The 25,489-nt window shown below is 40.3% G+C and overlaps 1 protein-coding gene across 1 annotated transcript in view; it reads left to right on the forward strand.

Moving 5' to 3' along the window:
- CAB39 (calcium binding protein 39) overlaps positions 1-25,489 on the forward strand; it is a 44,177-nt gene that overhangs the window by 15,853 nt on the left and 2,835 nt on the right. The window contains exons 2-8 of the mRNA XM_005425508.3: positions 6,343-6,499; positions 14,484-14,648; positions 18,421-18,539; positions 20,470-20,638; positions 21,756-21,815; positions 23,895-23,960; positions 24,798-24,941. Coding sequence (XP_005425565.1) covers positions 6,386-6,499; positions 14,484-14,648; positions 18,421-18,539; positions 20,470-20,638; positions 21,756-21,815; positions 23,895-23,960; positions 24,798-24,941 — 837 coding nt within the window. The 5' untranslated portion in view covers positions 6,343-6,385. The remainder of the gene's footprint in view (positions 1-6,342; positions 6,500-14,483; positions 14,649-18,420; positions 18,540-20,469; positions 20,639-21,755; positions 21,816-23,894; positions 23,961-24,797; positions 24,942-25,489) is intronic.

Here is a 25,489-nt window from a genome sequence, read left to right on the forward strand (position 1 = left end):
GTTTTCTGGTAGCTTGGAGAGTGGCTCAGCTCCTGGATGGGTCAGTTGGCCGTAAACAGGGGATGAGGTGCTAGGAGCTGGGGGAGAGTGAGACCTCCCCATCAGCTCTGGGCTTGGCTCATCTGCCCTGGGCAACCTTACTGGTAATTATTTGGCCTTACTGAAATTTTGTTGGTTTTGTTTGATCTGCAGCATGTGCACATTAAATGGATGTTCTGTGGGCTCTCTCACTAGGCTTGGATTTTTTTAACATGTGCAGTTGCAGCCAGGAAATAGCTGAAGAGTTTTTTCCTCCTCTTTTCCTCATCAGGAGCTTGCAAAAGCAATCACCTTAAACTCTTGGTGTGTATAAACAAGGCAGAAGGATGCAGCTCAGGAGTTAATATAGTGCAATTAAATGGTGAAGGCCACAATAGAATAAGGATTGAGTTTATTGCACCTGTTTGTTTCACAGAATTGGAAATGTAGGGCTTTTGTACGTTAGTTAAGGAGCATTTTGCATGGGGATAGGTGGTGGTTTGCTCTCTGGAGCTGGAATATATGTAGATACTTAAATAATGCTTTATTTATGGATTATACTTCTGTGCAGAGAAAAAAAAAGTTTAAGCTTTGTGTTGTGGTAAATTCATGGTATGTCTAAAGTAAGAAGGCTTGAGTTTGTGTCCTTGATTATGGTGCTGGTATGGCTTTCCATTCAATTTAATCCCTTTCCCTGATTCCTTTTAAAGGTCTGTGCTGGTGAGACTGGGGTGCCACAAATTCATTTGTGTGTGGAGTAACTGCACATGTTAGTGCAGTCAGGAGTGTAATTGTACCATTTCTTATACCTGTATTGTTCTGAAAATAGTAATGCAGGCATCTCACAGTAACAAAAACATACTTCCTACAACAGAAAAAAACACTTCTTCTAGTAAGTAATCAGGGTTTAAATGGTGGCACACACTTCTGTTATAGAGTGAGCATATTTTCTGACCCTTCAAACAAAAAAAGCTCAGCTACATGACAGACCATAGTCCAGGCTAGTGTATTTATTCTTTAAATTAATTAAAGAAAAGGAATTTGTTTATCATGCTTCTATGTTTGTTCCTGTGGCTTTTTTTTTTTTTACTCAGCAGACACTTTAAAATCTTATATATGGAATGCATTAGATTTAAATCAGACATTATTGATTGTGTGGTCAACCCAGTGAATCAAAAATTACAAAGCCTTATAGATAAAGCAAACGGCATGGATGCCTGGTGCATTGACAGAGCTGGAAGTTATATACTATCTGCAACAGTGGGGCCACTATCTCTGGGTATCACAAAAGCCCCAATGTCCCAGAGGGCCTGAGTGTGTCAGTGGAACTTCAATCTCTGCATGTTTGGCCCTGTGCCATGTTGTTGTTTGATGGTCCATTGGCATTGATAAATCAACATCACATTTCTGTTTGTGGCTGTGACCCCAATGCTCTGAGGACCTTAAATTTTGTTACCTTTAACCTACTTGAATACTGGTGAAATAAAGGACATGCCTGAGAAACCTGAGGTTTGTGTAATATTGTCCATGTCTCTTTTAACAAATGGATGAAGGTGAGGTTTCTGGGAGGGGAAGATAAAGCAAAGCAGCCCAGCAGAGCACAGAGCTGTCCGTGGACTTGTGGCAGTTTAACCCTTCAGGAATCCTGTCATCCTTTGTTTAGCCACAATCAATGTTTTATCCTGAATTTGCAAGGCAACCAGGTGCTAGTATTGTGAATCAGTTATCATTTGACATGATGTAAGGCCTATTCTTATTTACAGAAAGTGTCATTTGATGTTGTTCCCGTTTTGTGTTGTGTTGCAGATGTGGTGGTGGCAGCTCTTTCCGATCCCACACAGATGTGGGCATTGTCTATTGTGCTCAGGGTGCTGCTGGGGGTAGTTTTGCTGGGCTGAAAAAGGAACAGCCTGTCTGTGTTCTCCTGCATGAAGTACAGCTTTGAGACAAAGCGCTGCTCCTGCTTGCTTGCTTTTTTTTTCTCTTTTTTTTCTCTTTTTTTCTTTTTCTCTTTTTTCTCTTTTTTATTTTTTTCTTTTTTCTTTTTTCTTTATTTCCTTTTTTCCTTTTTTTCCTTTTTTTCTTTTTCTTTTTTTCCTTTTTTCCTTTCTTTTTCTTTTTTTCTTTTTCTTTTTTTCCTTTTTTCCTTTCTTTTTCTTTTTTTCCTTTTTTCCCTTTTTCCCTTTTTCCCTTTTTTCCTTTTTTCCTTTTTTTTCCTTTTTTTTCTTTTTTTCCTTCTTTTTTCCTTCTTTTTTCCTTTTTCCCCTCTTTTCCCCTCTTTTCCCCTCTTTTCCCCTCTTTTCCCCTCTTTTCCCCTCTTTTCCCCTCTTTTCCCCTCTTTTCCCCTCTTTTCCCCTCTTTTCCCCTCTTTTCCCCTCTTTTCCCCTCTTTTCCCCTCTTTTCCCCTCTTTTCCCCTCTTTTCCCCTCTTTTCCCCTCTTTTCCCCTCTTTTCCCCTCTTTTCCCCTCTTTTCCCCTCTTTTCCCCTCTTTTCCCCTCTTTTCCCCTCTTTTCCCCTCTTTTCCCCTCTTTTCCCCTCTTTTCCCCTCTTTTCCCCTCTTTTCCCCTCTTTTCCCCTCTTTTCCCCTCTTTTCCCCTCTTTTCCCCTCTTTTCCCCTCTTTTCCCCTCTTTTCCCCTCTTTTCCCCTCTTTTCCCCTCTTTTCCCCTCTTTTCCCCTCTTTTCCCCTCTTTTCCCCTCTTTTCCCCTCTTTTCCCCTCTTTTCCCCTCTTTTCCCCTCTTTTCCCCTCTTTTCCCCTCTTTTCCCCTCTTTTCCCCTCTTTTCCCCTCTTTTCCCCTCTTTTCCCCTCTTTTCCCCTCTTTTCCCCTCTTTTCCCCTCTTTTCCCCTCTTTTCCCCTCTTTTCCCCTCTTTTCCCCTCTTTTCCCCTCTTTTCCCCTCTTTTCCCCTCTTTTCCCCTCTTTTCCCCTCTTTTCCCCTCTTTTCCCCTCTTTTCCCCTCTTTTCCCCTCTTTTCCCCTCTTTTCCCCTCTTTTCCCCTCTTTTCCCCTCTTTTCCCCTCTTTTCCCCTCTTTTCCCCTCTTTTCCCCTCTTTTCCCCTCTTTTCCCCTCTTTTCCCCTCTTTTCCCCTCTTTTCCCCTCTTTTCCCCTCTTTTCCCCTCTTTTCCCCTCTTTTCCCCTCTTTTCCCCTCTTTTCCCCTCTTTTCCCCTCTTTTCCCCTCTTTTCCCCTCTTTTCCCCTCTTTTCCCCTCTTTTCCCCTCTTTTCCCCTCTTTTCCCCTCTTTTCCCCTCTTTTCCCCTCTTTTCCCCTCTTTTCCCCTCTTTTCCCCTCTTTTCCCCTCTTTTCCCCTCTTTTCCCCTTTCCTCCCTTTTTTTTCCTTTTTTTTTTTAGCAGGGTGTGGCCCAGGTTTTTCAGTAACAGAATTTTGCTTCGGGGTTTGTGGGATCTTCAGTCTTGAGGCCCCAGATGATGTTCCCAGCAGTGCCATTGCATTCCTTCCAGTAATAAAACTGAAATGGCATAAACAGTGTATTTACTCCATTTTATGTAATAAAAGAAATACCTTGAAGCAAAATGTCATCTTCAGTAATCAAGGATGTAGATTTTCCTTCTTAGTAGTGCTGACAGTCATTCCTGATTTTTCTAAAATGCTTATGAGAGGTTTGTACAGGAACTTACCTGGATTGGGAGAAAATGTTTAATATGAATGTATGCTGGTGAGCTGTTATTAATTGATTATTTTCTACTAGATATGCCAGTATATAGAGTGAAGCTTGTTATGACTTGAGTATGCATGTATGTATATCTGATTTACACAGAACCTGGAAGGTTTTAGGAATAAAAGCTACAGACTATTGTTAATTTAAAGAAAAAAATGGGCACTGTCTAGAGGCAAATCAAGTTTTGCAAACCTAGACCTTTAGCACACATGAGGACAGTTATTTATCAATATCCTGTATTTCCATAGGTTTTGTGTTATCCATGTAGTCTTTTAGACTTGGGGAGTAGCATAGTTCTGATCCAGAAATTGAGTGTGCAGGGCTGTTTCCTTTGGTTTGATTTACTTTATTTGTATATTGCTGTCATACCAGATTTTGTGGTTCCATATGTTTTTATTCTCTCAGTTGTTTTGATTCCTAGTGGATTTGCTTCTGTTTTAATGCCTAATCCAAGGAATTAAGACTGGCAATTGCTCTTTGTACTGGGATATATTTTATATATTTGTACATGTGTTGTCTGATTGTTGGTTCCACTTTTGATCATGGGTTTTTGGATGAGCCAGTCCTTCTCTGTTACATGGGTATAACCATCACCCAGAATGAAGAGGCAGAGTAGCTGGTAAATACTGTTACTGTCAGTGCTGATATACAAACACAAAAGAATCCAGATTTGTTTTCAGGGCTCATCTTTATTTGGCAGAGTAGTAATCAAAGGGAGAGATAAAGAGAACACTTAAAATGTTGCTGTGATGCTTGAGGTGTGTCATCTATTTTCACACTTTCTAGGAAAAAAAATCCTGTGTGAAAATACCGCAATTTTCCTTAAATATTGTTTTAAATACCATTGTATTTTCATAGTATTAAATAACAGTCAGTAGTGGTGCTTTTCCTAGCTGTGGGTTTCTGTTCTGCTAGATGTGATCAAATCTGAGGCATAAAATTCTCTTGTCAAAAGAAAGACCTGTGGGCACTTTTTGATCTTTTTTTATCTCTTACTTTTGTAATTTCAGTGTTACACACCCTTCTTTATGCAGATTGTGAATGAGAGGTTACTATAATGATATATACTAGAAAATAAATGCAACAGAAATTCCTTGTGATCTGTTAAAGAATGGAAATGGCTGGTGGAAGGTCTTGTTTCAGCCTTCCTGCTGATACTTCTATCTGGAAGCAATCTAATTAAAAACTACCTACCTCATGCTTTAAGTCATTTGTAGGCATGGAACTGTGAATGTATGATCTCTGTAACTGCTTACCTGAAATTTGTTTATGGAAATTTGCTTGGCTGAAGATCCAAGTTCTTCTGTTTTTACCCTCTAAAGTTTTGCCCATGGGCCAGCCAAGCTTATGTGTTTAAAAAATAAAAATAACCCAAAAATAGCATTGCATTGGGAGTTTTCATCCCTGATCAGAACTGTTGAGTAAGATCAGGAGTAAGGTTTTGGAGTTCCTGGTGGGTGAGCTGGTGTTTTAATCAAGGAGCAAAGTGCATTGTGTCAGATAAGATCCTTTATCATGTACTGGTTAGAGTTGGTGTGTTACTCACCACACAGACACTGCAGGGAGATAGAAATTCAACTTTTCAGGGTAATCCCCCTTCTTTGGAATGACAGTGCAGGCTCTGCTCTGCCAGCTTCAGCTGTGTTTTGTGTCTAGCAGAAATAGCACTGTCAGCATTTTTACTGGAGGATTTCCTGTTCTCTTCTGGCTAGATTAGAGTTGTAGAAGTATACTTCATGTAATTCACTTGTAAGAAGGTTTTATTATTGTTTAAATGTGGGTGTATGTGTTTAGTGACAAAAGCTTCAGTACACTCATTTATTCCAGTAGTACTTTTGTATTTTGTATACAGAAGAGAGTATGTATATGTGTGTGTGTGAAAGTAAATATGTGTAAATATACAGAAGAATAAATGTATTTGGATTCAAGAGCCAGATATTGTTAGAGAAGGAAACTTTCTCCTGTAAGACATGTTTTATCTTTTTGAGAAAGATACATGAGGTGTTGGTTTTAATGTTTTCAAGTGCTGTATGTATCCCTGCTAGGTGTCAAATTTTATTTCCCATAAAATGTGTGAGGGTGAGAGTGTATTTCAGTATGGTTACAGATCTGAGAATGGAACAGGCTGCTGTCTGTAGCCTTGCCTGCTCGTGTTTGTGGGTCCTGCACTAAGGTGCACACCTTGGGGTCTGCTTTGCATTTGCAAATTGATTATGGAGTGAATCTGGGTAAAAGCATGTACCTGGGCAGTCACTGCAGGGCCCTGGGACACCAGGAGCTGTGTGTCACACACCTCGTGGGAGCAAGCAGGCATTTGGCTTAACAGCACTAATTGGAATAATTGATCCTTCTAAGTCTTGCCCATATGGGGCATGTGTGCAGTATGTGGCTTTGGATATAATTAATGTACTCTTTAATTTGCTCCTGAAGGATAAGATGATTATCTTAATGTGAGTTCTTTGATGTGTATCTTGTGTTTCAAAAGAAATAGAAATACAAGAATTTAAGTTTGTCATGGCAAGCTCTAGTTCACCTGTCAAGGATCATTTGTTCCATGTATGAATACCTTTGCTGCTCTCTCTTTGTGCGTGTTCTGCAGAGCTCAGGTTTCTATTTTTGATGGGCTTTCTTTCTCCTCCTTTTCCAGGTGAAGCAGGAGCCACAGAAGGAAGACCTTGTGGTTTGCAATCATGCCATTCCCCTTTGGCAAGTCCCACAAGTCTCCTGCAGACATAGTGAAAAACCTGAAGGAGAGCATGGCAGTTCTAGAAAAACAAGACATCTCTGACAAAAAGGCAGAAAAGGTACAGTTGTGATGTTCCAGTTGCTAAACTGTATTTGAAAGTGGGGGAAAGGGGGAATTTACAGCTGTTGAAACTGAAACAATTAGGAATTATTTTGGTGGTTTATACTCTGATAAAGGGTAATTTATGTACCTTTGAACAGGTGTGTGTCCTGTTGGCTGGTTGGCTTACGCCACTGGCAGCTGATAATGACATTTAAAACGATTTGGCACTGTAGGACATTGCATTCTTTTAATAAACAGCTCACAGCTGTACAGTGGTCTGGTCTTGTGACCACCACAGTGCCTTCCCTACTGCACAAGTAGTTCTGTCTCTGCTTGTCCATGCAAATCTTTACAGAGCAAAGTGTCTCTTACTGAAGCTGAAGAACTTTGTGTCCTCATGGATAGAGAATGTATTTTGGCTTTCCTGCCTCCTCTTCAGCCCACAGTAAAGTGTGAGAAGTTCTGTGCTAGTGCAATTTCCTTTACATGGGTGTCTTGTACTCCAGGCTGTGTACCTGTCCCCAGTCATTTCCTTCTCAACTGGCACTCTGGTTTTTACAGCTTTACAGGAACTGACCTCAGAATTCAGCCTGTGTGCAGCTTCATCCCACCTGGTGAATTGTGTGCCTGAGGTTGAGATGAGCACCCTCCTTGGAGCCTCTCCCAGCATTATTTAACTATTATGTGCCATTCTTGGCATCCACTGAGTCCCATATAGGAGTTAGTCACAATCTTTTCATGTTGACCTGTATTTTTAAGCAGAGTGTGGCCAGCTCTTCTACATTCAGTTTCACCTAGATTTGGCACTATTACTTCTAAGGGTCTTAATTAAATTGCCATCTTAGTTCTGCTGTTCTTTAATAATTAGCATCTTCTACCCCTTTGCCAACATGTGGTATGTTCCAGGTGTCTTGCAGTGTACTACAGTAGTTTGCTCTGATGCTTTTTATCTCCTATTGCAGAGAAAAATGTTACATTTTGTTCTGCAGGCTTGTGTGAAGGCTGGAAGGTTTTCATTTGCTGCTGCTGTTCCATCTCTACAAGAGCCTTCTGTCAGGAGAGGAGGGATGGGTGCAGTCTTTGATGAGACTTGGCACTGCCTCCTTTATCTTGGCCTCATTATTAGTTCCTGGAGATGTGGCCTGGTCTTAAAATCTGTGTTCTTTAGTGTCCTCTTTTTGCTGGGACCCCTAATGGGGAGCAGACCAGCTCATCCCACGGAGTGTGGCTGTGTCCTGCAGCACATGCCTGTGTTCCTGATGCTGCAGCTGGAGCTTGCTGTTACCTTTTCTTCTTGCTGGCCTTTGGTCCCACACCTCCATCCTTTGGAAAGACCTCATTTCTGTGAGGCTGCTGCTCTGACAAGAAGCAGTGTGCTAAGCCTGTGGAGTGGTTTTTCCTGTGTCAGACAGAAGGTAACACGTTGTGCCTGCAGGAGAACAAAGGCAGCCCACATTCTCTAGGTTAAGTGTGAGGAGAGTTAAATCCTGACATCCAGGGCCATGAGCCTGGGTATGGTGCTGCTGTTCCCCATCATCCTTGCTGTTCACAGAGGAGCTGGTGAATCCCAGCACCCACACCACCAGTGTCCACATCCACATGCAGAGATTCATCAGGAAGTGTTTGTTCCCTTGGCAAGTCAAGACTTCAGGAAGGTGACTCTGGTGGCTCCTTAGCTCAGGATGTTTGCTGGTTTGATGGAGAAAGTTCTGCAGTGTCTTATGGACCAGTCATCAGATGTTTGAGGGCACAGCTCTGTGAGCAGGCACCCTGAATTTGTGCCCTCTTCCTGTCCACTCTGTGGAAATGACTGGAGTGAATTTGGAGTTAAGGGACAGTGGCCTTTATTAGAAAAGAACAAACATTTCTTCATGCCCATATCTCAGTATTTAGGCATCTTATTCGTTATCCCTTTTATTATGATGATCCTTTCTGCCATGTAAGTTTTTGGCCTCCTTTGGAGAAGAATTCTGTGCTGGTGGCAGGGTGGGTTCTGTGCCTAGTAGTGGAACAGAAATAGAAATACACTCTACATGAAGCACAACAATTGCTGCCTGATACTAAAAGGGGAGAAGGATTCAAAAGTTTTTATGACTTCACTGTTTTTAGTGATGGGACTTGTATAAAACAGTGTGAATCAGTAATTTTGTCATTGTTACTGTTTGATCCAGGGATATGCTTTTGCAGCCTGTCACATATCAATGGTGCCATCTCAGTGCTGGGTCAGCATGCTAAATACCCAGTATTGGTTATAAAAATACCCATTTGGGTTAAGGGACTACCTACTTTTCTCACACGCTTTCATCTCTTATAATACTGAGTTTACTACTACCTGGAGAATGCTCTTTGACAATTTTGTTGTACATTTGGAAATACAGATTTGTAAGAAAATTAGACAAATTATTTTCCCTGGAGGTTGTAAGTGTAATTCTACTTGAACAGAATTCCTAGGTTTTTTTCAGTGCTTAGGCTGAAATTTAAAACCACTAATGTTTTTTGAGTGGAAACAAAAAATCAAAGGAGGTAATAAAGATGTTTAAATCTTCGACAGTGTGTGTTCCTGTCCATTCTTGATAATCAAGATAGAAGATATTCTTCAAAGTAAAAGGTATAAAACAATAGTAATGTCTTATTCAATTATGAAACATTTTGCCCTGTAACACTGGAAAATTTGTTTTATAATCAAAAATCTGAAATTCAAGTGTATCCTAGTTACATGTTAATCCACCTTTTGAATTTAGTGAAGACTGGAGAAAAATTAACCAGGTAGTTCTCCAGGCCATTTGAAATGCATTTTAATCATGTGGTGCTCATTTAGGAGCTGGGAGCTGGACTGTGGCTCACTTGTCCCACCTCCCTCTGTGCCACAGCTCTGGTGCTTGCTGCTGCACTGCTCTGCTTAGCACAGAGGTCCTGGCTGTCTGTCTGTCAGTATTTGGGAAGGGAAATGAGATGTCTAGTGCTTTAGAACTGAAAAGTGTTCATCATTTATGCTGTTTGTTCTCCATTGCCTGTGCTCTCTCAGAAAGGGGGCCTAAAGGGAAGGGAAAGGAAACCTCCTTTCCCATAAGCAGGACCTACCCTTGATCTATTCCATTAGTTAGTCTTTATTCACATCTCTTCCTCCTCTCCATTAGTCTTTATTCACATCTCTTCCTCCTCTTTGGCTGATGCCAGCATTTTTCTCATACTCCACTTCCCTTGGTGTGTGGCACACATTTACTGTGCTGCAGGTAAATATTTACTCATGCAATCAAGTTGTTCTTCACCACCCTGTGACCTTGGCTTGCCCTGTCACACAGCTCCCTTTGTTGGAGCCCTGCTGTGATCCCAGGCATGCTGGCCCTTGCAGGCGTGGGTGACCTCTCTCCTGGATGTCACAGCTGTGTGGTGGCAGCACCATGAGCTGCTTGGCTCAGCTGTGCCAGGCTGATGCTGTGCCATGCTGCCGGAGGTCAGGTTTCATTCCGGGAGTTAATGCTGTCATTCACAAAGCAGTAAAATCCTGGATTTGTTACGCACGTGTGTACAATTAATCTGTGCTTGAAAGAAGGCTAAAGTTAAGTCATGTGCCTAGCCTCCAGTGTGGGGCTGGGACTCAGGGGGTAAAGATGAGCCTTCTTTAGGAAGTGGCAGGTGAGAAAACAGGCGTCTCTTCTAATTGGACTCTTCTATGCTGTCTCCATGCTAAATGTTCACTGGAAAATCCTACAATAATTTTTGGCCTTTGGATGTGCTACTGCACTGCTGTAGTTACTGACACATTTATGGAATTGTATGTTTTTGTAAGCATTTTGAAATCCAGCCAATTTAAGTAGTTATTGAAATAACGCTTTTTAGTTGTGATAGATACTGCTTTAGACTACTGAAATTATTCACCCAGTACAGGTTCAAAGCTATATCTGATTTATCTTTTTGATGCATGTTTTCATTAATAGCGCAGTAACATGTAAATTCATGCGTAGAGAACCTCCAGGAGGTTCCATGGGACTGGAGACTGCCAGCCTCTCTGGAAATATTTCAGGACTGGCCATGTGTTCTTTAACTTTTTCTACTGTTCACAAACCCCAAATAATCCAGCTGTACAACTCTAGATAGAGTATTTGGGGTTTGCACTGCTAACCATTTCAGGAAACACTAAATTTTAGAGTATTTCACTGATCTTTCCAGAGACTGCAATAAACCATAGCTATGAAGATGTGCAGCTATTCTGGTGTAACAGTCACATGTGTGACTTCATGGTGTCTGCTTTTATTTTGGAATAGTATCTTCCCGTCCTTCATAAACATAGAGAAGTAAATACTATCTTTATTTTCCTTGCTTTGCATTTCACTTTTACAGTGTGGCTTGTCCTCAGATGATATTGATTTTCTGGCACCATTGAATTTCAAATACGACTTGCCATGAAATTTTTCTCTAAAATTCAGGTTGCTCCTAATCGGTGTTGAGAGCATATAAATGCAGATGCTAATACTTAAAAAATAAAAATTTTAACATATAAAATATATACTGTTTTATATATACTTATATAAAATATATACTTATACTCTCTATAAAATATATAGAGAGTATAGGTATTCTGTATATATAAAGTAGACCCTGGTCATATATTGTACTGGGTATATTTTATATATTTGTACATATGTTGTCTGATTGTTAGTTCCACTTTTGATCATGGGTTTTTGGATGAACCTCATTGTGTATTTTGATCTTTGTGTCTAGAGTTTTTTTCCTCTCTTAAAAGTGAGCAGTGCATTAGGCAATTTAGATGTCAGTATCTTGGAAAATCTTGCAAGTAATGCTAGCCAAGCTTCTCTTCTTTTTCTTGATTTTGTTTGTTTTTAGTGGTTTTTTACTTGGCTCTTCACACCAATATTTAACGTAGCATTATATTTTTCAGTGTAACAATCTAAATTCCATTCTGCATCTGAAATGGCAAAAATAGGTCTGCACATCTTTGGAATATGTCTGAGAGTTCATGGAATATACAAGAGTAAGGAGGTTCTAGAAGTTTGTCAGGGTTTATTTCTATTCCTTTTGATGTTGAATTTTGGAGTAGAGGAACTATAAGGATGTTACATTTGATGGAAGTGTAGTGCATTGATGGACATTGGTAACTGATATAATATTTCCAGAAGACCTCAGTTTCCAGAAGATTCCCAGAAATGGAGCTGGAGTGATGCAAGGCAGGTGCTTTGATGCCTGGTGGTCAGCCACTGGCACAGGTTGCCTGGAGAGGTGGTGGAGTGTCCATCCATGGAGCTGTTGGGAGCATGGCTGGCCACAGCCTGGTCAGCTTGGCAGGACTGAGGTGGCCCTGCCTTGAGCATCCTGATGGCCTCCTGAGGTACCATCTGAGGACAAGCCACACTGTAAAAGTGAAATGCAAAGCAAGGAAAATAAAGATAGTATTTACTTCTCTATGTTTATGAAGGACGGGAAGATACTATTCCAAAATAAAAGCAGACACCATGAAGTCACACATGTGACTGTTACACCAGAATAGCTGCACATCTTCATAGCTATGGTTTATTGCAGTCTCTGGAAAGATCAGTGAAATACTCTAAAATTTAGTGTTTCCTGAAATGGTTAGCAGTGCAAACCCCAAATACTCTATCTAGAGTTGTACAGCTGGATTATTTGGGGTTTGTGAACAGTAGAAAAAGTTAAAGAACACATGGCCAGTCCTGAAATATTTCCAGAGAGGCTGGCAGTCTCCAGGCCCATGGAACCTCAGTGCCTGGGGGTTCTCTACCCATGGATAATGCAGTTACAGAAACTGCACTATTAATGCAAACATCCATCAGAAAGATAAACCAGATGTAGCTCTGAACCTGTACTGGGTGAATAATTTCAGCAGTCTAAAGCAGCACCTTCCAGCCTGAGCTGTGCTGCTTCTGAGGGATGTGGTTTGGTGGCAGCCTTGAGCTTAAGGGTCTTTCCCAACCTCAGTGACTCAGTGGTTTGTGTCTCTAACTGCTGCTTCCCACTGAGGCTCTGTGCCATGCCAAGCTCCAGTGAAGCACATGCAGGTGGTCTTGGCAGCTGTGAAGAGCCCTGGAGTCCTCCTGTCTCTTACTGAAGTTCCCAAACTGGATGTTCATGTTGGGCTGGAAGGCTTTTTGGTGTTATAAACCCTCAGTGTTTGGAGACACTGCATTATTTTCTGCCTGGTTTGCTAGCATTTCCATTGCTGGTGTCTGTCTTGGGCTGGTGGTGAGGGAGAGCCTTCAAGTGCAGTTATTGAAGTTTGGGGTTGGGAGGCTTGTCCTCTTCCTGGGGTTTTGGTTGGACAAATTCTCCACTGGCCTTCTTGATGCAATCATTTCAGCTGAAATAGGAGTTCCTTCAGCTGCCTTTCTTCCTCTTTCGTTTGCTTTCTGCATTAGTGTGCAGGGACAGACTTTGCTTCCTCTTCCCTTGGTAGCCATCCATCAAAGATATCTCTTCATGTCTTCATGTCTGACAGATGTTCCTGTTCTTCTACAAAGGAGCTGTTTCCTCTGAATTTCAGAGAACAATTGTGTGGTGTAATCATGCTCCAGCATGGGGAGCTGGTGTTCCCATTTCACCTCTTCAGGAGCTGGTGTGAATCAAAGTGGTCTCACTGAGCACCTGCTTCTTGCTGTCTTACCAAGAGTGCACAGAAAATCCCTTGGGATTTTGATTGAGGAGGAGACAACTGGGACTAGGAACTAAAGTAACAGGAAGAGGGAGGCAGCAGGGAGTGGAAAGTTGTGGAGGAGCTAAAAATGATACAGAGCCTCCTTAAAGGTCATGGAATCCTTGCTTGCATACCTAGCAAAGCTGGAATGGCTTCAGCTCGAATAGTGCATGGGTCATGCTGATCCTAAGCCTCTCTGGATAAAAAGCACAAATGAGAAATCTTTTTACACACTCTTTATAAGACTGGCAATGTCCTGGAAGTGGTAATTTTTTCACTTTACTAATTTTCTGTAAGCTATCAATCATGAATACTTTACATTAAAGTGTATGCATACTTTGTTGGCAGGTTCATCTAATTACTAAAAATCAGTGCACTTACAAACCATCCAAACTTTTTAGGCATGTGAAGAACCATTATAATTAAACCAGCTATTTATGATGATCATTTTCAGCATTTTGCCCCCAAGCTCAGTAAACATATATATTGAAAGGAATAGTTCTTTTTTTTTGGTCCAATACAACTGTGTTTTAAGATTCAGAAGTAGGTGTTTAGAAATATTCTTGTTGATTTATATTTTTTTTTAGTTTTACTTGTTTTACTGTGTTTATGCTGCTCCAGCTCATCCTGGCAACTTAGGAATTCCTCACAAGTGACAGGTCAGACCTGTCTGGCTTCTGTAAAGTGGGCTTCAAGCAGGGAAGGGTTTTAGATCTTTAAATGTGTCCTTTTGAGTGTATCTCTTTCTGGGTCTGTTGGCCAGGTTGTTCTTGTGTGCTGAGATAACCTGAAAGTTAAAGTTGGTTCTCCTTGAGGTTTTGTTTATTGGGAAGACTTCACCCAAAGTAACTGGAATGGGAGCCTAGTATTTGGCAAAACCTGATGTGTGCAAAATCTACAGGAGGAATCTGTTTGGTGTCTCTGAGCAGTTCCCTAGGCACAGGCATGAGGCTCCATGCCATGTTTTCCAGTCTGATCCTACACAACTGTTTTACAGAATGGAAATTTTGTCAGGTTCTTTTCATCCTGTTGCTGTTCTTTAGGGGATTTTTGATTGGGAAGTTAAAAGGCAGTAAAAAGGAAGAGATTTTTACCTTTGGTATCTAAATTGTGTATGTCTTGCCTCTGCTCTGTATTGTTTGGGTTTTTTTTTAAATACCAGTCTCATAACAGTCTTATTTGCAGAAAGAATATCTATTGTTTTTTTACCAGATTGTCATTTCCTGATTATTCCTCCCCCCATTGGACTTTTGCAGATGTTAAGAATAAAGGAGTGTGCAGTCAGAAATACAAATGGCATTGTTCTCTAACTGTATTGTTTTCCCATTTTCTTTAGGCGACGGAGGAGGTCTCAAAAAACCTTGTTGCCATGAAAGAAATCTTGTATGGCACAAATGAAAAGGAACCCCAAACAGAAGCTGTGGCACAGCTTGCTCAGGAGCTGTACAACAGTGGTCTGCTTAGTACCCTAGTAGCTGACTTGCAGCTCATTGATTTTGAGGTAAGAGAGGAGGTTTGACATTTCTTACATTCTGTATGTTAAAATAAACACATCTGAATTCTTACCACTTTAATGGTTAAGATGTTTCAGTCTTCAGCTTTTATTTTGGTGTTATGACACATCCATTAGAAAGAGACTGAGCAACTATGGAATATGAAATCTGTGAATTTAGTCCAACACAGATTTGAAGCAGCTAAACCTCTAATCTGGTGGTACAGTTCTATTATAATTATGGAATAATTCTGAATTGTTGTGTACACAGAAGGGTTGATCTCTTAGTAGTAACCCTGTAGTGAACACAAACCATAATGCTGCAAGATGTATCTCTATGTTCATCTTGCTACATCAAATTAGTAGGAAAAGTAATAGAATAATTGTAGCATTTATAAGAAGTTTAAATACATAATTTAAAGCTGTTAGTTTTGTTAATAGTCCATTATTTCTTTCTCTTTTTAGTAACAAGTGATGCAACTTTTTTTGTTTCCTTGCCTTTTTTTCTATTTATTAAAAAAAAACAAACCCAAGTTTTTATAGATCAATTGAAAATAGCAATACTTACTTATATTTAAAGGTATCTCTCCATAAGCCTCTGTGGCTTTTGTCACCACATCACATGGAATAATTTAGCACCATGGAGAAAAATCCTATTTAGGTATGAGATGTTGCAGTACAATTGGATTTTTCTCTTTTCCCTGAGGTCTCACAAGAGGCGTGTGGTTGTCTAGGAAAGGAGCCAAACCCATGCATCTCACTCCACAGCCTCAACCATAAAGATCATCCCACTTAAGATTGCTTAAAAATGGGATTGTTCATAAACAAGTTGCTCACAATACAAACAGAACAGTTTAAAGTCCTATTGTAATTTGACATTCCAAAAACAATGGCTTTCTTCCCTGTTCTTTCTTCTCTCCCCTCCACCCCACCCATAACTCCCTGTGATTTGTGTTTAATTGTAATGCAGTGGTATTTTTTCCCTACCCACACGAGTGTTTATACCATACATAAAACATTCAGGTTGTTAAATAAGCAAGGAAACCTGGGAAAGCTGAGAGGGAATGCTGAACTGGGATGGTCTTTAATTGCTGAAGAAAGGAAATCACGAAACGTCATCTGGATTCTGCTGACCTCTAGATTGGTATCAGCCTGGTGTTTACTCAGCCCAGTTATTAGCAAAGGAAACCTTCATTATCTCCTGGTAATGAAGAATGAGAACCATTTGTACAGGCTTGCTCTCATTAAGGAGAGCTGTGCTTTTCATCAAGGGGACATGGAAGGATTGGGAGTTGTTTCCTGCCTGCTCTGCTGCTCTGTTTCAGGAGGATGTGGTGCTTCTCCTTGGAGGGAGAAGGAGTCATTCATGCTTTCTAGGCTGGACCACATTTGCTTTTTATGGCTGGCAGCTGGCAGACTGTCCAGCTATTGTTGGTACCTAGAATTAATGTCAACACACCTGTGCTCCAGATGTGCTCCAGATGTGCTCCAGCTTCCCAGCTGTTACAAAGCCAGCCAGATGTTGCCTTTGATATCCCAAATGTCTGTGTGGGTTTACTGCATTTGAAGCAATTTTTCCATTACTGATGGAAATACATATTCGATTTTCTGGTGGTTTTTAAACTTGATGAGTGGGTCTGGAATTTTTTCTTTCTGGTTTCCCACCACAGCTGCACATTATTCAGTGACAAACTAAACTCTTTTTCCCTTTCAGTCTCACTTCTGAAGGTTTCCTTGTAGAACAGGAATAGACAGCTTATTAATAGACAGGGACTGTTCATTGTGACTCTTTAACTGTCTCAAATGTACTATGGTGACAACAACCCATAGAAAAGCAAGAAGTAAAAGCTAGAAAAATAACAAATTGGATGTTTTAATGAAGAGAACTGTAACTGTCCAGCTCTTGCCTTGTGCCCAGGCCTGTTTAAAGTTTAAAGTGTTGCCCTTTGCTGGAAGTTTGCTTTCCAGTAAAGCAGTCAACACAACCATCTCCTTACCAATCCTAACACCAGTTATCTCCTTGCTGGTTTGCACTGAGAGAGATGGTATCCCTGGTGAAACTGGGTTTCTTGTCCTGTTGTTTTGGGATTTTTTCAATGAAGAGTTAAAAAAACCCACCCAAAACAAAACTGCCTTTTGCCTAGGGGAGCTGAATCCTTCTGCTGGGCAGACAATACAAGCACAGTGTCCCTCTCACCTCTGGCTGTCGTGACTGTTGGCCTTGTTGGGCCATGAGGTCACTTGGCAAGGCACAAGAAAGTGACAGAACCTGGCTGTGGGGTTGCAGTGTGCCACGGGCAGCTCAGGGATGGGTGAGAAGGAAATGCTGTTCTTGCTGGGGACTGCGGGCACACGCTGCGAGCGGCGCTGCACTGCTCAATGGGAGTTGATGATTATATTATGTGGAGTTTGAGTAAAGCAATTCCTGCAAACACTGCTCTACTCATGTCAGAACAAAGAGTTCTGGTGTTCCTTTGGGCTGCCTTTCAATGGAATTGTAATTGAGAAAACAAGGGTTTACAAACAATCTCTTATATCCTGAAAACAACACTCCAGCAAAACTGTCCGTGGTAATTCGCAAACATGCCATTTGTAAAGCTCCAGTCCTCCTACGTTTTCATAAACATTTCATTTTTTCTCATGCTGTCTTTTTCACACTGATTAAAAAAACTGAAAGAATTTTAAATAATTGACGATGTTTTAAAAATTCTTGCTAGTTAAATAAGCCCTGCATTTTACTCAAAAGCTTCCTGGTGTTACTCAGGAGATTGCCAGCGCAGCTAGAGCTTCTCAAGAAACATTAAATACATCTAGGTTTGGTGTAGAGCATTCAGGGAACCTGTAGGTGGAGTTGCTTAACAGGCCTTTATTTGCAGGTCCAAGCTTAGTACAAGCTGGCCTGGTGTTTTTCTGGAATAGATCTGATAACATAATCCTGGAGGTGTCTTTGTGCAGTCCAGAATGGACAGTTAATTGCAGAAACCTGGCTTTTAAATGGTGCATTTGAATGACAGTGGAAGCTGTTTATGTTTATATCACCTTTTTGTTAGATGTCTACCAGTTTGTCATCTTCAGCTGTGGTCCTACAGAAGAAATAAACAGGACATGTGTATTTATTCAACAAAGAACATTTCCGGTTCCTTTTACACTGTCTGATGCTATGCTTGTGAATTTTTGTGTGTATAATTTGTGCTGAATTCCAGCATCCTGGCCTTATTTATACTGCTGTTGTGCACTGAAAAATGTGAGACTTGCATTTTAGGTCAGTGGATGATTTCTATGTATATTATTCATTCGTTTATTTATTCCACTTTCATAAGTTGCAGTTCTAAGTTGGATGTTAACACTGCAGTTGGAAATGCTCTGCACACTCTTAATGATGGCATTGTGTGTCCTTAGACAAGAGGAGAGGATAATGGAATGTTGAAGAAATACACTTCCAGGCAAGAGCACAGTTAAAAACTGTTATGCTGTTAGCAAAATCAAATATCAAATAAGCCCAGGAGATTGATGCTCCATAGAAATAGCTGCTGAAACATCAGCTGGCTTTACTTCTGAATGTAAATTCCTCCTGATCTGCCTGCAACGTGGTGTCATGTTTTGAGTGCTTTGGCATATTTGAAATGGGCATAAAGAAAGAGAATCTGGTCAAGATCAGAGTATGGAGGCTGCCTGAACTGCAGAAGCCCCAGTACAGCTGCACGAGGTGATGATAATGTTTCATTGTTCACTTGCCTGTGGACTTCCATATTTTGTGTTTAACTGCTGATGTTTTTGACAGGGCAAGAAAGATGTTGCGCAAATTTTCAACAACATTCTCAGAAGACAAATTGGTACAAGAACTCCCACAGTTGAATACATCTGCACTCAACAGAATATCTTATTCATGCTATTAAAAGGGTATGTGCACTGTGAAGCATAAATATGCTTTTACATGAAGTAAGGGCTTTGTAAATGCACAGAGAAGCAGTGAGTTCTGACATGTTTGCTCTTCCTTTGCAATATGCTTCATTTTATTTTCTTTTTCCTTGGTTTTGGAGTCTGTAATTCCCCTAAGTAAAGGAAAATTTAAGAAGGAGAACCCCAGCCATCTACTTTTGCATGAAAAAGAACTGAAAATTGAGAACTGTTAGTACTCTGAAATACTCTTACTGGGCTAGTAAGGTATTTTCCCTTCAGTATACTATTTGAGCCTTTTTAAACTATTCTCTTGTGAACTTACTCATCAACAGTTGAAGGCTGTTCTTTTTCCTTTTAACCACAATAATTTCCAGTTTGCTGGCCTCTCTTAGACTTCTTATTCATAGTGATTTATATTGCTGTATTGACACAAACACACCACCACAAACCTGACCAGAAAAGAATGATTTGTGGTATATTGTGTCAGACAATTGCTTCTTCCTCTCTTCTTGTAATATCTGCACTGCTGGATATTGGAGGGTCCTGCCATACTGAATACATGTAGAGCTGCAGCTCCCAAATATGAAAGCAGAAAATAATTGCTTGCATTTCTAGTAACATTAATTAAGAAAGTTCTGAAAATTGCAATTCCACTGTGTTATTTTGGGACAGATGAACTCATCAAACATTAATAAACAATTAAAAAAATACAGCTATTTATAAATCTGGCTGCAGCTTCTGGGTAAGCTTGCTGTAGATGAGGAGTACTTATTCCACTTACTGGGATAACTCAAGGGTGTATGAAAGGGCCACTCATCTCAGTGGGATATGCCTGTTGCTAGCATTACTTGCCTGTAATGTCATTTAAATGTCAGAGGGACAAAAGAAAATATTAGTTGTGGCATAATGCAAAAGAAATTATTGATTCAGTGCGTCTTCAAAATAATTTACAAAAGAAGGCAAAGATACTTGAGGTGCAGGGAGAGAAAACTGCTTTTTCAGCATGTTCTCAATGGTAAGTGGTTGAATGGGGGCTGCAACACATTGGTGCTCACTTTTAGTCTGTGTTGTCACACTTCAGAGAGCTTTATCCTCACAGGGGTTATTGAAACTCATATTGATGAGTCAGGGTGTTTGAAATGGGCATTTAGCAGCTTACATGTTATATCTGATATCCAACTGAGACAAATTTATGTGAATTTAAACTGTGGCATGAATTGCAAAAAGTTCAGTAGATTTCAAATCTCCATGACAGGTTGAATGGAGAGTATTGCAGGATTTAATGAAAATTATTTCAGGCTTTTTTGGTAGGGTAATCTAGTTAATGCTTAGTATGCACAATGATACTTTTCTCCTGAAATTGTGGAGAATTTCAGTTGGCTCCCACTGGGTTAGGAGGGATCATTCTGGAGGTGTGAGGCAGGAAGGATGTGAGAGGCTGTGACTGCTCCACAAGCTGGAACCCCATGATATGCACAGCAGCCAATGATGCTGAAAAATGGTTTAATGGAAGCGGAGATCTGAATTTATGTCCAGTATTGTTAACCCCTCTTGCTCATATGGAAGGTTTTATGTAAATTGCTGTCACGTTTAAGCGAGCAGCTTTCAAGGCAAATCACTTACTGCTTTTCCAGATGTCTGCAATCCCACCAGTATGGAACAAGAGAGCAAAGAAAGTAATTGTATTTAGTCCTGTTTCTCCATTTGTGAAAATCCTTTTAATTGGCTGTAATTGTAACTGGTAGCTATTTCGTCAGTATTTAGTAGAAATATTTAAAAATGGAGTTTAATGCAGCAATAAGTCCCTCTAATTTTGATGGGTTTGTTTACTTGATAGTACTGAAGGCTGTAATTAACAACGTGGTGCTGCAGTGCTAACTTGTGCAAGTTTATAAACTCATAAAGAATCTCTGCTGGGTTTTGTGAATAGGTACGAATCTCCAGAAATTGCTCTCAATTGTGGGATAATGCTCCGAGAATGCATCAGGCATGAGCCACTAGCTAAAATCATCTTGTGGTCAGAGCAGTTCTACGACTTCTTTCGATACGTGGAGATGTCCACGTTCGACATCGCGTCTGACGCCTTCGCCACCTTCAAGGTAATTCCTCAGACCTGGGAACTGCTGTTCTCTTCTTCTCTGCCCTGTGCACCCCCTGCTCTGGGTGCTGTTCTTGGAAAACAGGCCTTGGCAGAGGGGAGGAACATGGGTGTGATGTGGATGGGTGAGCTGGACACTGTTCTTCCTCATTACTCAGAATGCAATATAGTACATTTGCTCCCCAAAATCCTGTTCCTGAGAGTAAGCTGTATCGTGCATTACCTGAATGCAGGTGTGGAAATACATACAGTACATTTGCTCCCCAAAATCCTGTTCCTGAGAGTAAGCTGTATCATGCATTACCTGAATGCAGGTGTGGAAATACATACAGTACATTTGCTCCCCAAAATCCTGTTCCTGAGAGTAAGCTGTATCGTGCATTACCTGAATGCAGGTGTGCTCTTTAAATCTGGGTCTTCAACTTCTCCTGAGGATATCTGATGCTGTTGCTTTGTCTGGGGAAATTTTCTGTGGTCCAATTTTTGTGTCCCTAAAGCAATCAGTTATGGGGACAATAAGCATAATATTAATCAGTATTAAATGGTGGGTCTTAACCTCTGTTGTGTGTAGTTGTGTGCAGAGTAAATACATACAGTGCATTTGCTCCCCAAAATCCTGTTCTGGAAAATAGACTGTATCATGCATTACCTGAATGCAGGTGTGCTCCCATGCCAGGGGCTTTAAATCTGTGTCTTCAGCTCCTCCTGAGGATATCTGATGCTGTTGTTTTGTCTGGGAGAATTTTCTGTGGCCCAATTTTTGTGTCCCTAAAACAATCAGTTATGGGGACAGCAAGCATACTATTAATTAAGATTAAATGGTAGGTCTTAACCTCAGTTGTGTGTAGTTGTGTGCAGAGTGTAGCCTTGATCCATAAATAGCAATCTGCAGTGATAATGTCACAGGCTATTTCTCTGTGAATTAAAGTAACTCATCACAGATCTTTCCTAAGTGATGCCAAGATCCTGAGCAGTGCCCAGGTAATTGCATTCATGTCCTAAAAAAGTGTGTTTAATGAAAGAGCAGGATTTTGGATTGAATGTCTTACGTGTGTGAGAATGTCTTTGTACTGTTTAAATATTTTTAGTGACAGTGCTGGATTTGTGCTTTCTTACAGGATTTGCTTACAAGACACAAGTTGTTAAGTGCAGAATTTTTGGAACAACATTACGATAGGGTGAGCAGACACCTTTTCATATTTAGAGCTCTCTGGTGCTGTGTATCTTATTGGAAGAAATTGGTTTTTTCCCTTGTTTAGTTCTGGTTTTGGGGATTTCCACCCAATACTAGATCAGCTGTACTTGGGGTTCAGTTTCCCTCCCCCAAAGCCAAAACAAGTAATGTTAGAGAGTTTCATTTATCCTGACATTTTCAGCTACATGACTTCCATCCTTTTGCCTTTCAACACATTATTCGGAACCAGTTCCACAAAGATATTTAAGTGTTTAAATCTTACTCTGATTAAAACTCCCAGACTTCACAGGCAATTAAAAAAAAAAAATGAACAAAACCAAGACCAACAAACTTGGGATCACATTGATTTTTAAAGGTTTATCTCCAGGCCTGTTCACTAATTCACAAATATCTCCTCTGAGTGACTCAGCTTTAAACAGGAGACAAAAATTATTATTCCCTTTTTGACTGCTGGCTTTAGCCCTGAAATATCTACTGAATAATGCTTCAGGCACTGTTTGGGAGCCAGTTAAGAGGCTTTGAGAAATTAGATGTGCAGAGTTGATACTTAGCTCACCTCTTCATCTACTTTGAAGCAAAATTCCTCTTTCTGTGTAAGAGATTTTGATCAATGCATTTCTAAAAAAAGTCACAGTAAAACTGTATTTAACAATGTAACAGCAATGAAATTTAGACTACTCATGGATAGTAAAAGTTGACAATATTAAAAAAACCTAAAGAGTATGCAAAGTAAATGTTTATTTCAGTCCTCCCTGACTCGGTGGTGTCCTCACGTTTTGACACACTGGATTGCAACTCCAGTTGGTCCCTTGGGCGTTTGTAAAAACCCTGCACAAATTGAAAAATCAGTTTGCTCTAGTGAGTGAAAAGACATCTGAGTCTTACACTGAATGTGGTCCTGTGGGAGCCAGCCTGGCTTCTCCTCCAGAGGGAGCCCGTGCTGTGCTTGCCAAGGAGTCCCTAGGAATTGGGAGCTTATGGAATTCCCAGGGAACCCCGACCAGAGGAGAGAGAATAATGGTGCATCTGACTCCACTGATAGCAGGAGGCTAATTAATTACTTTATCATACTGTATTATTCTATATTCTATTACACTATGTTATATTACATCTAAACTGAATCTGCCAAGTGTGGTGGTGTTTGACGGTCCACAGGACAAGGGAAGAGATGAGAATCTTGACTCCATGTTTCAGAAGGCTGATTTATTATTTTATGATATTATATTATATTATATTAAAAGAAAATGCTATACTAAAACTGTACTCAAGAAAAAGAAGAAAGGAGGCATCAGATGGCTAGAAAAGAGTGAATAATAAAAACTCACAGCTGGACCATGACTGATCATCAAGTAAAAACAATCCACGAGACCAAAAAAAGCCCCCCCTGCCACATTCCACAGCAGCAGATAACCATTGTTTACATTTTGTTTGTGAGGCCTGTCAGGTTCTCAGGAGAAAAAATCCTGGCAAAGTTATTTTTCAGAAAATATGTCAGTGACAGCCAAGCACTCAACCCTGCACACAACCTGCACAGAATCTCGTGATTGTCACCCAACAGTCCTGACACACACACACACACACCTGGCCCTGACAGGCCAAGGAAACAACTTGCTTTTCTCTGTGAGGAGAAATGTGGGCTACAGGAGCTGTGCCCTCAAACCTGCCCTGTCCAGCTGCTGCCACAGGCACCCACTGCAGATCTCACAGCTCCATCCAGCCTGGCCTGGGGCACCTCAGGGATGGGGCAGCCACAGCTGCTCTGGGCTGCCTGTTTCTATTAGAAATAATGAGCAAACTCCTTCCACTGCCCTGGGATCTAAACATTCAAGTCTCTTGAAAAAGCAAATACATATTTTTTAAAGCATATTCCATTGCATATTCAGTATATGCTTTAAAAGCCTAAGTAGTGACAGCGTAGTGACTTCCAGGAACCCACTGAGATTTCAGATTCTGTTTGGTTTTGTTAGGGATTTGCATCTTCTCCACTTTGTTGCAATAATTTCGAAGAAGATGCCTGTGACACTTGAAAAAGCCCTAACCCTTCTCTTTATTCTGTGTTTAGTTCTTCAGTGAATATGAGAAGTTACTTCATTCAGAAAATTACGTGACAAAGAGACAGTCACTTAAGGTAAGGCAATTTTATTTTCTTCTGAAATGCAAAGAGATTCCCTTTATTTTGAAGGTGAGTTAACTTTATTTGAAATGGCTTCTGTAACAGCCTTGAACAGTATTTATTTTAACTGTTCAGACATTTTAATTCTTGGGATCAGATAATTTTTTTAGTCCAGTTGTTACATATCTTAGTATCCAGCACAGACCAAAATAATTTCTCTCCCTGTGAAAAAATAGCTCCTCAAATTTCTTTATTTTTGTTGATTTTTTTCCTTCAACAAGTCTGGTTACATTTAAATAATTTAACAAAGATTCACATGATGTGCCTAAAGCAATACTGATCTTACATTCAAGTAGGTAAGAAATAGTGAACATAAATATAATGCAGAGCTTGCAGCAAAGGTGATCCTTGTGGGCAAAATCCTTTTAAACCCTTTAGGTAGCAAAAGAACAGTCAATATTTCATTTGATATACTAACCTGTTTTATTGGGTTTTTGGGTTTTTTTAAAAGGCATTCTTTCTATGCTGAATAGCTTCTGTCTAAGTGGAAAAAATAATGAAGTCATGGGGGAAAAAAATGAAAGACTTCTCTTTCCAATTCATAACAAGGGGGAACAGTGTGATTTTTCACTTTCTGAGGAAAAGGAGAAACTGTGTAGTTGAAATTAGGGGAAAATGTGCACCTGCACATGGAAATGTAGGGCACTTAGTTGTGTTGCTACTTTATCTCCTGATCACTGGTGCTGCATTCACAGAGCCCCACACCATTTCAGGGGCTCTGAAAGCATTTTTATATACAAATTAATTCTTCTGTTAGTAATTTTTTCATTTTTCATTCTTTTCTGCCTTCAGCTTCTCGGTGAATTGTTACTGGACAGGCACAACTTCACAATTATGACAAAGTACATCAGTAAACCTGAAAATCTCAAACTAATGATGAACCTTCTACGAGACAAGAGTCGTAACATTCAGTTTGAGGCCTTCCATGTGTTCAAGGTATGTTACAAAAGCCCACCAGGAAACAGAAGGAATCTGACCAGAAGCTGTTTAATTGAGTAAACTGCTTAGCTGAGCCTAAATGGAGCTGACCTCAATGTCTGCTAAGTGATTAAATGAAGGGAGCACTGATGTTTGCTTGATTATGATCCATCTTTACAAATTGGTATCTTGGATATCTTTTGAAAACTATTTAGAAACCACTTATGGACTTCCATGTGGTTGTCAGAGTAACACCTCTCAGAAACTTTTGGAATTAAATGCATTAAGATGCATGATTCCATGCAAAATCATGGAGTTCAAAAGTGGTTTTGTCACACTGCATGATGTCTGAAAGAGAGCAGTATTTCAGTCAGGTCACCTGCATTGTAATTTGAACATCATGCCAGGTGGCTTCTGACTTTGCAGCAGACAGGCAGCTAAGAGTTATAACTGGAGGTCTGAAACTTTGCAGTGAAGTGTGAGATTCCCATCAGATGCTGCAGATGATAGGAAATCATGCATTTGCCATAGAATTTAACCATTAAGTGTCTGCAGTAGTTTCTGCA

Source organism: Geospiza fortis, unplaced genomic scaffold (genome assembly GCF_000277835.1).
Source record: "Geospiza fortis unplaced genomic scaffold, GeoFor_1.0 scaffold101, whole genome shotgun sequence".
NCBI lineage: Eukaryota > Metazoa > Chordata > Aves > Passeriformes > Thraupidae > Geospiza > Geospiza fortis.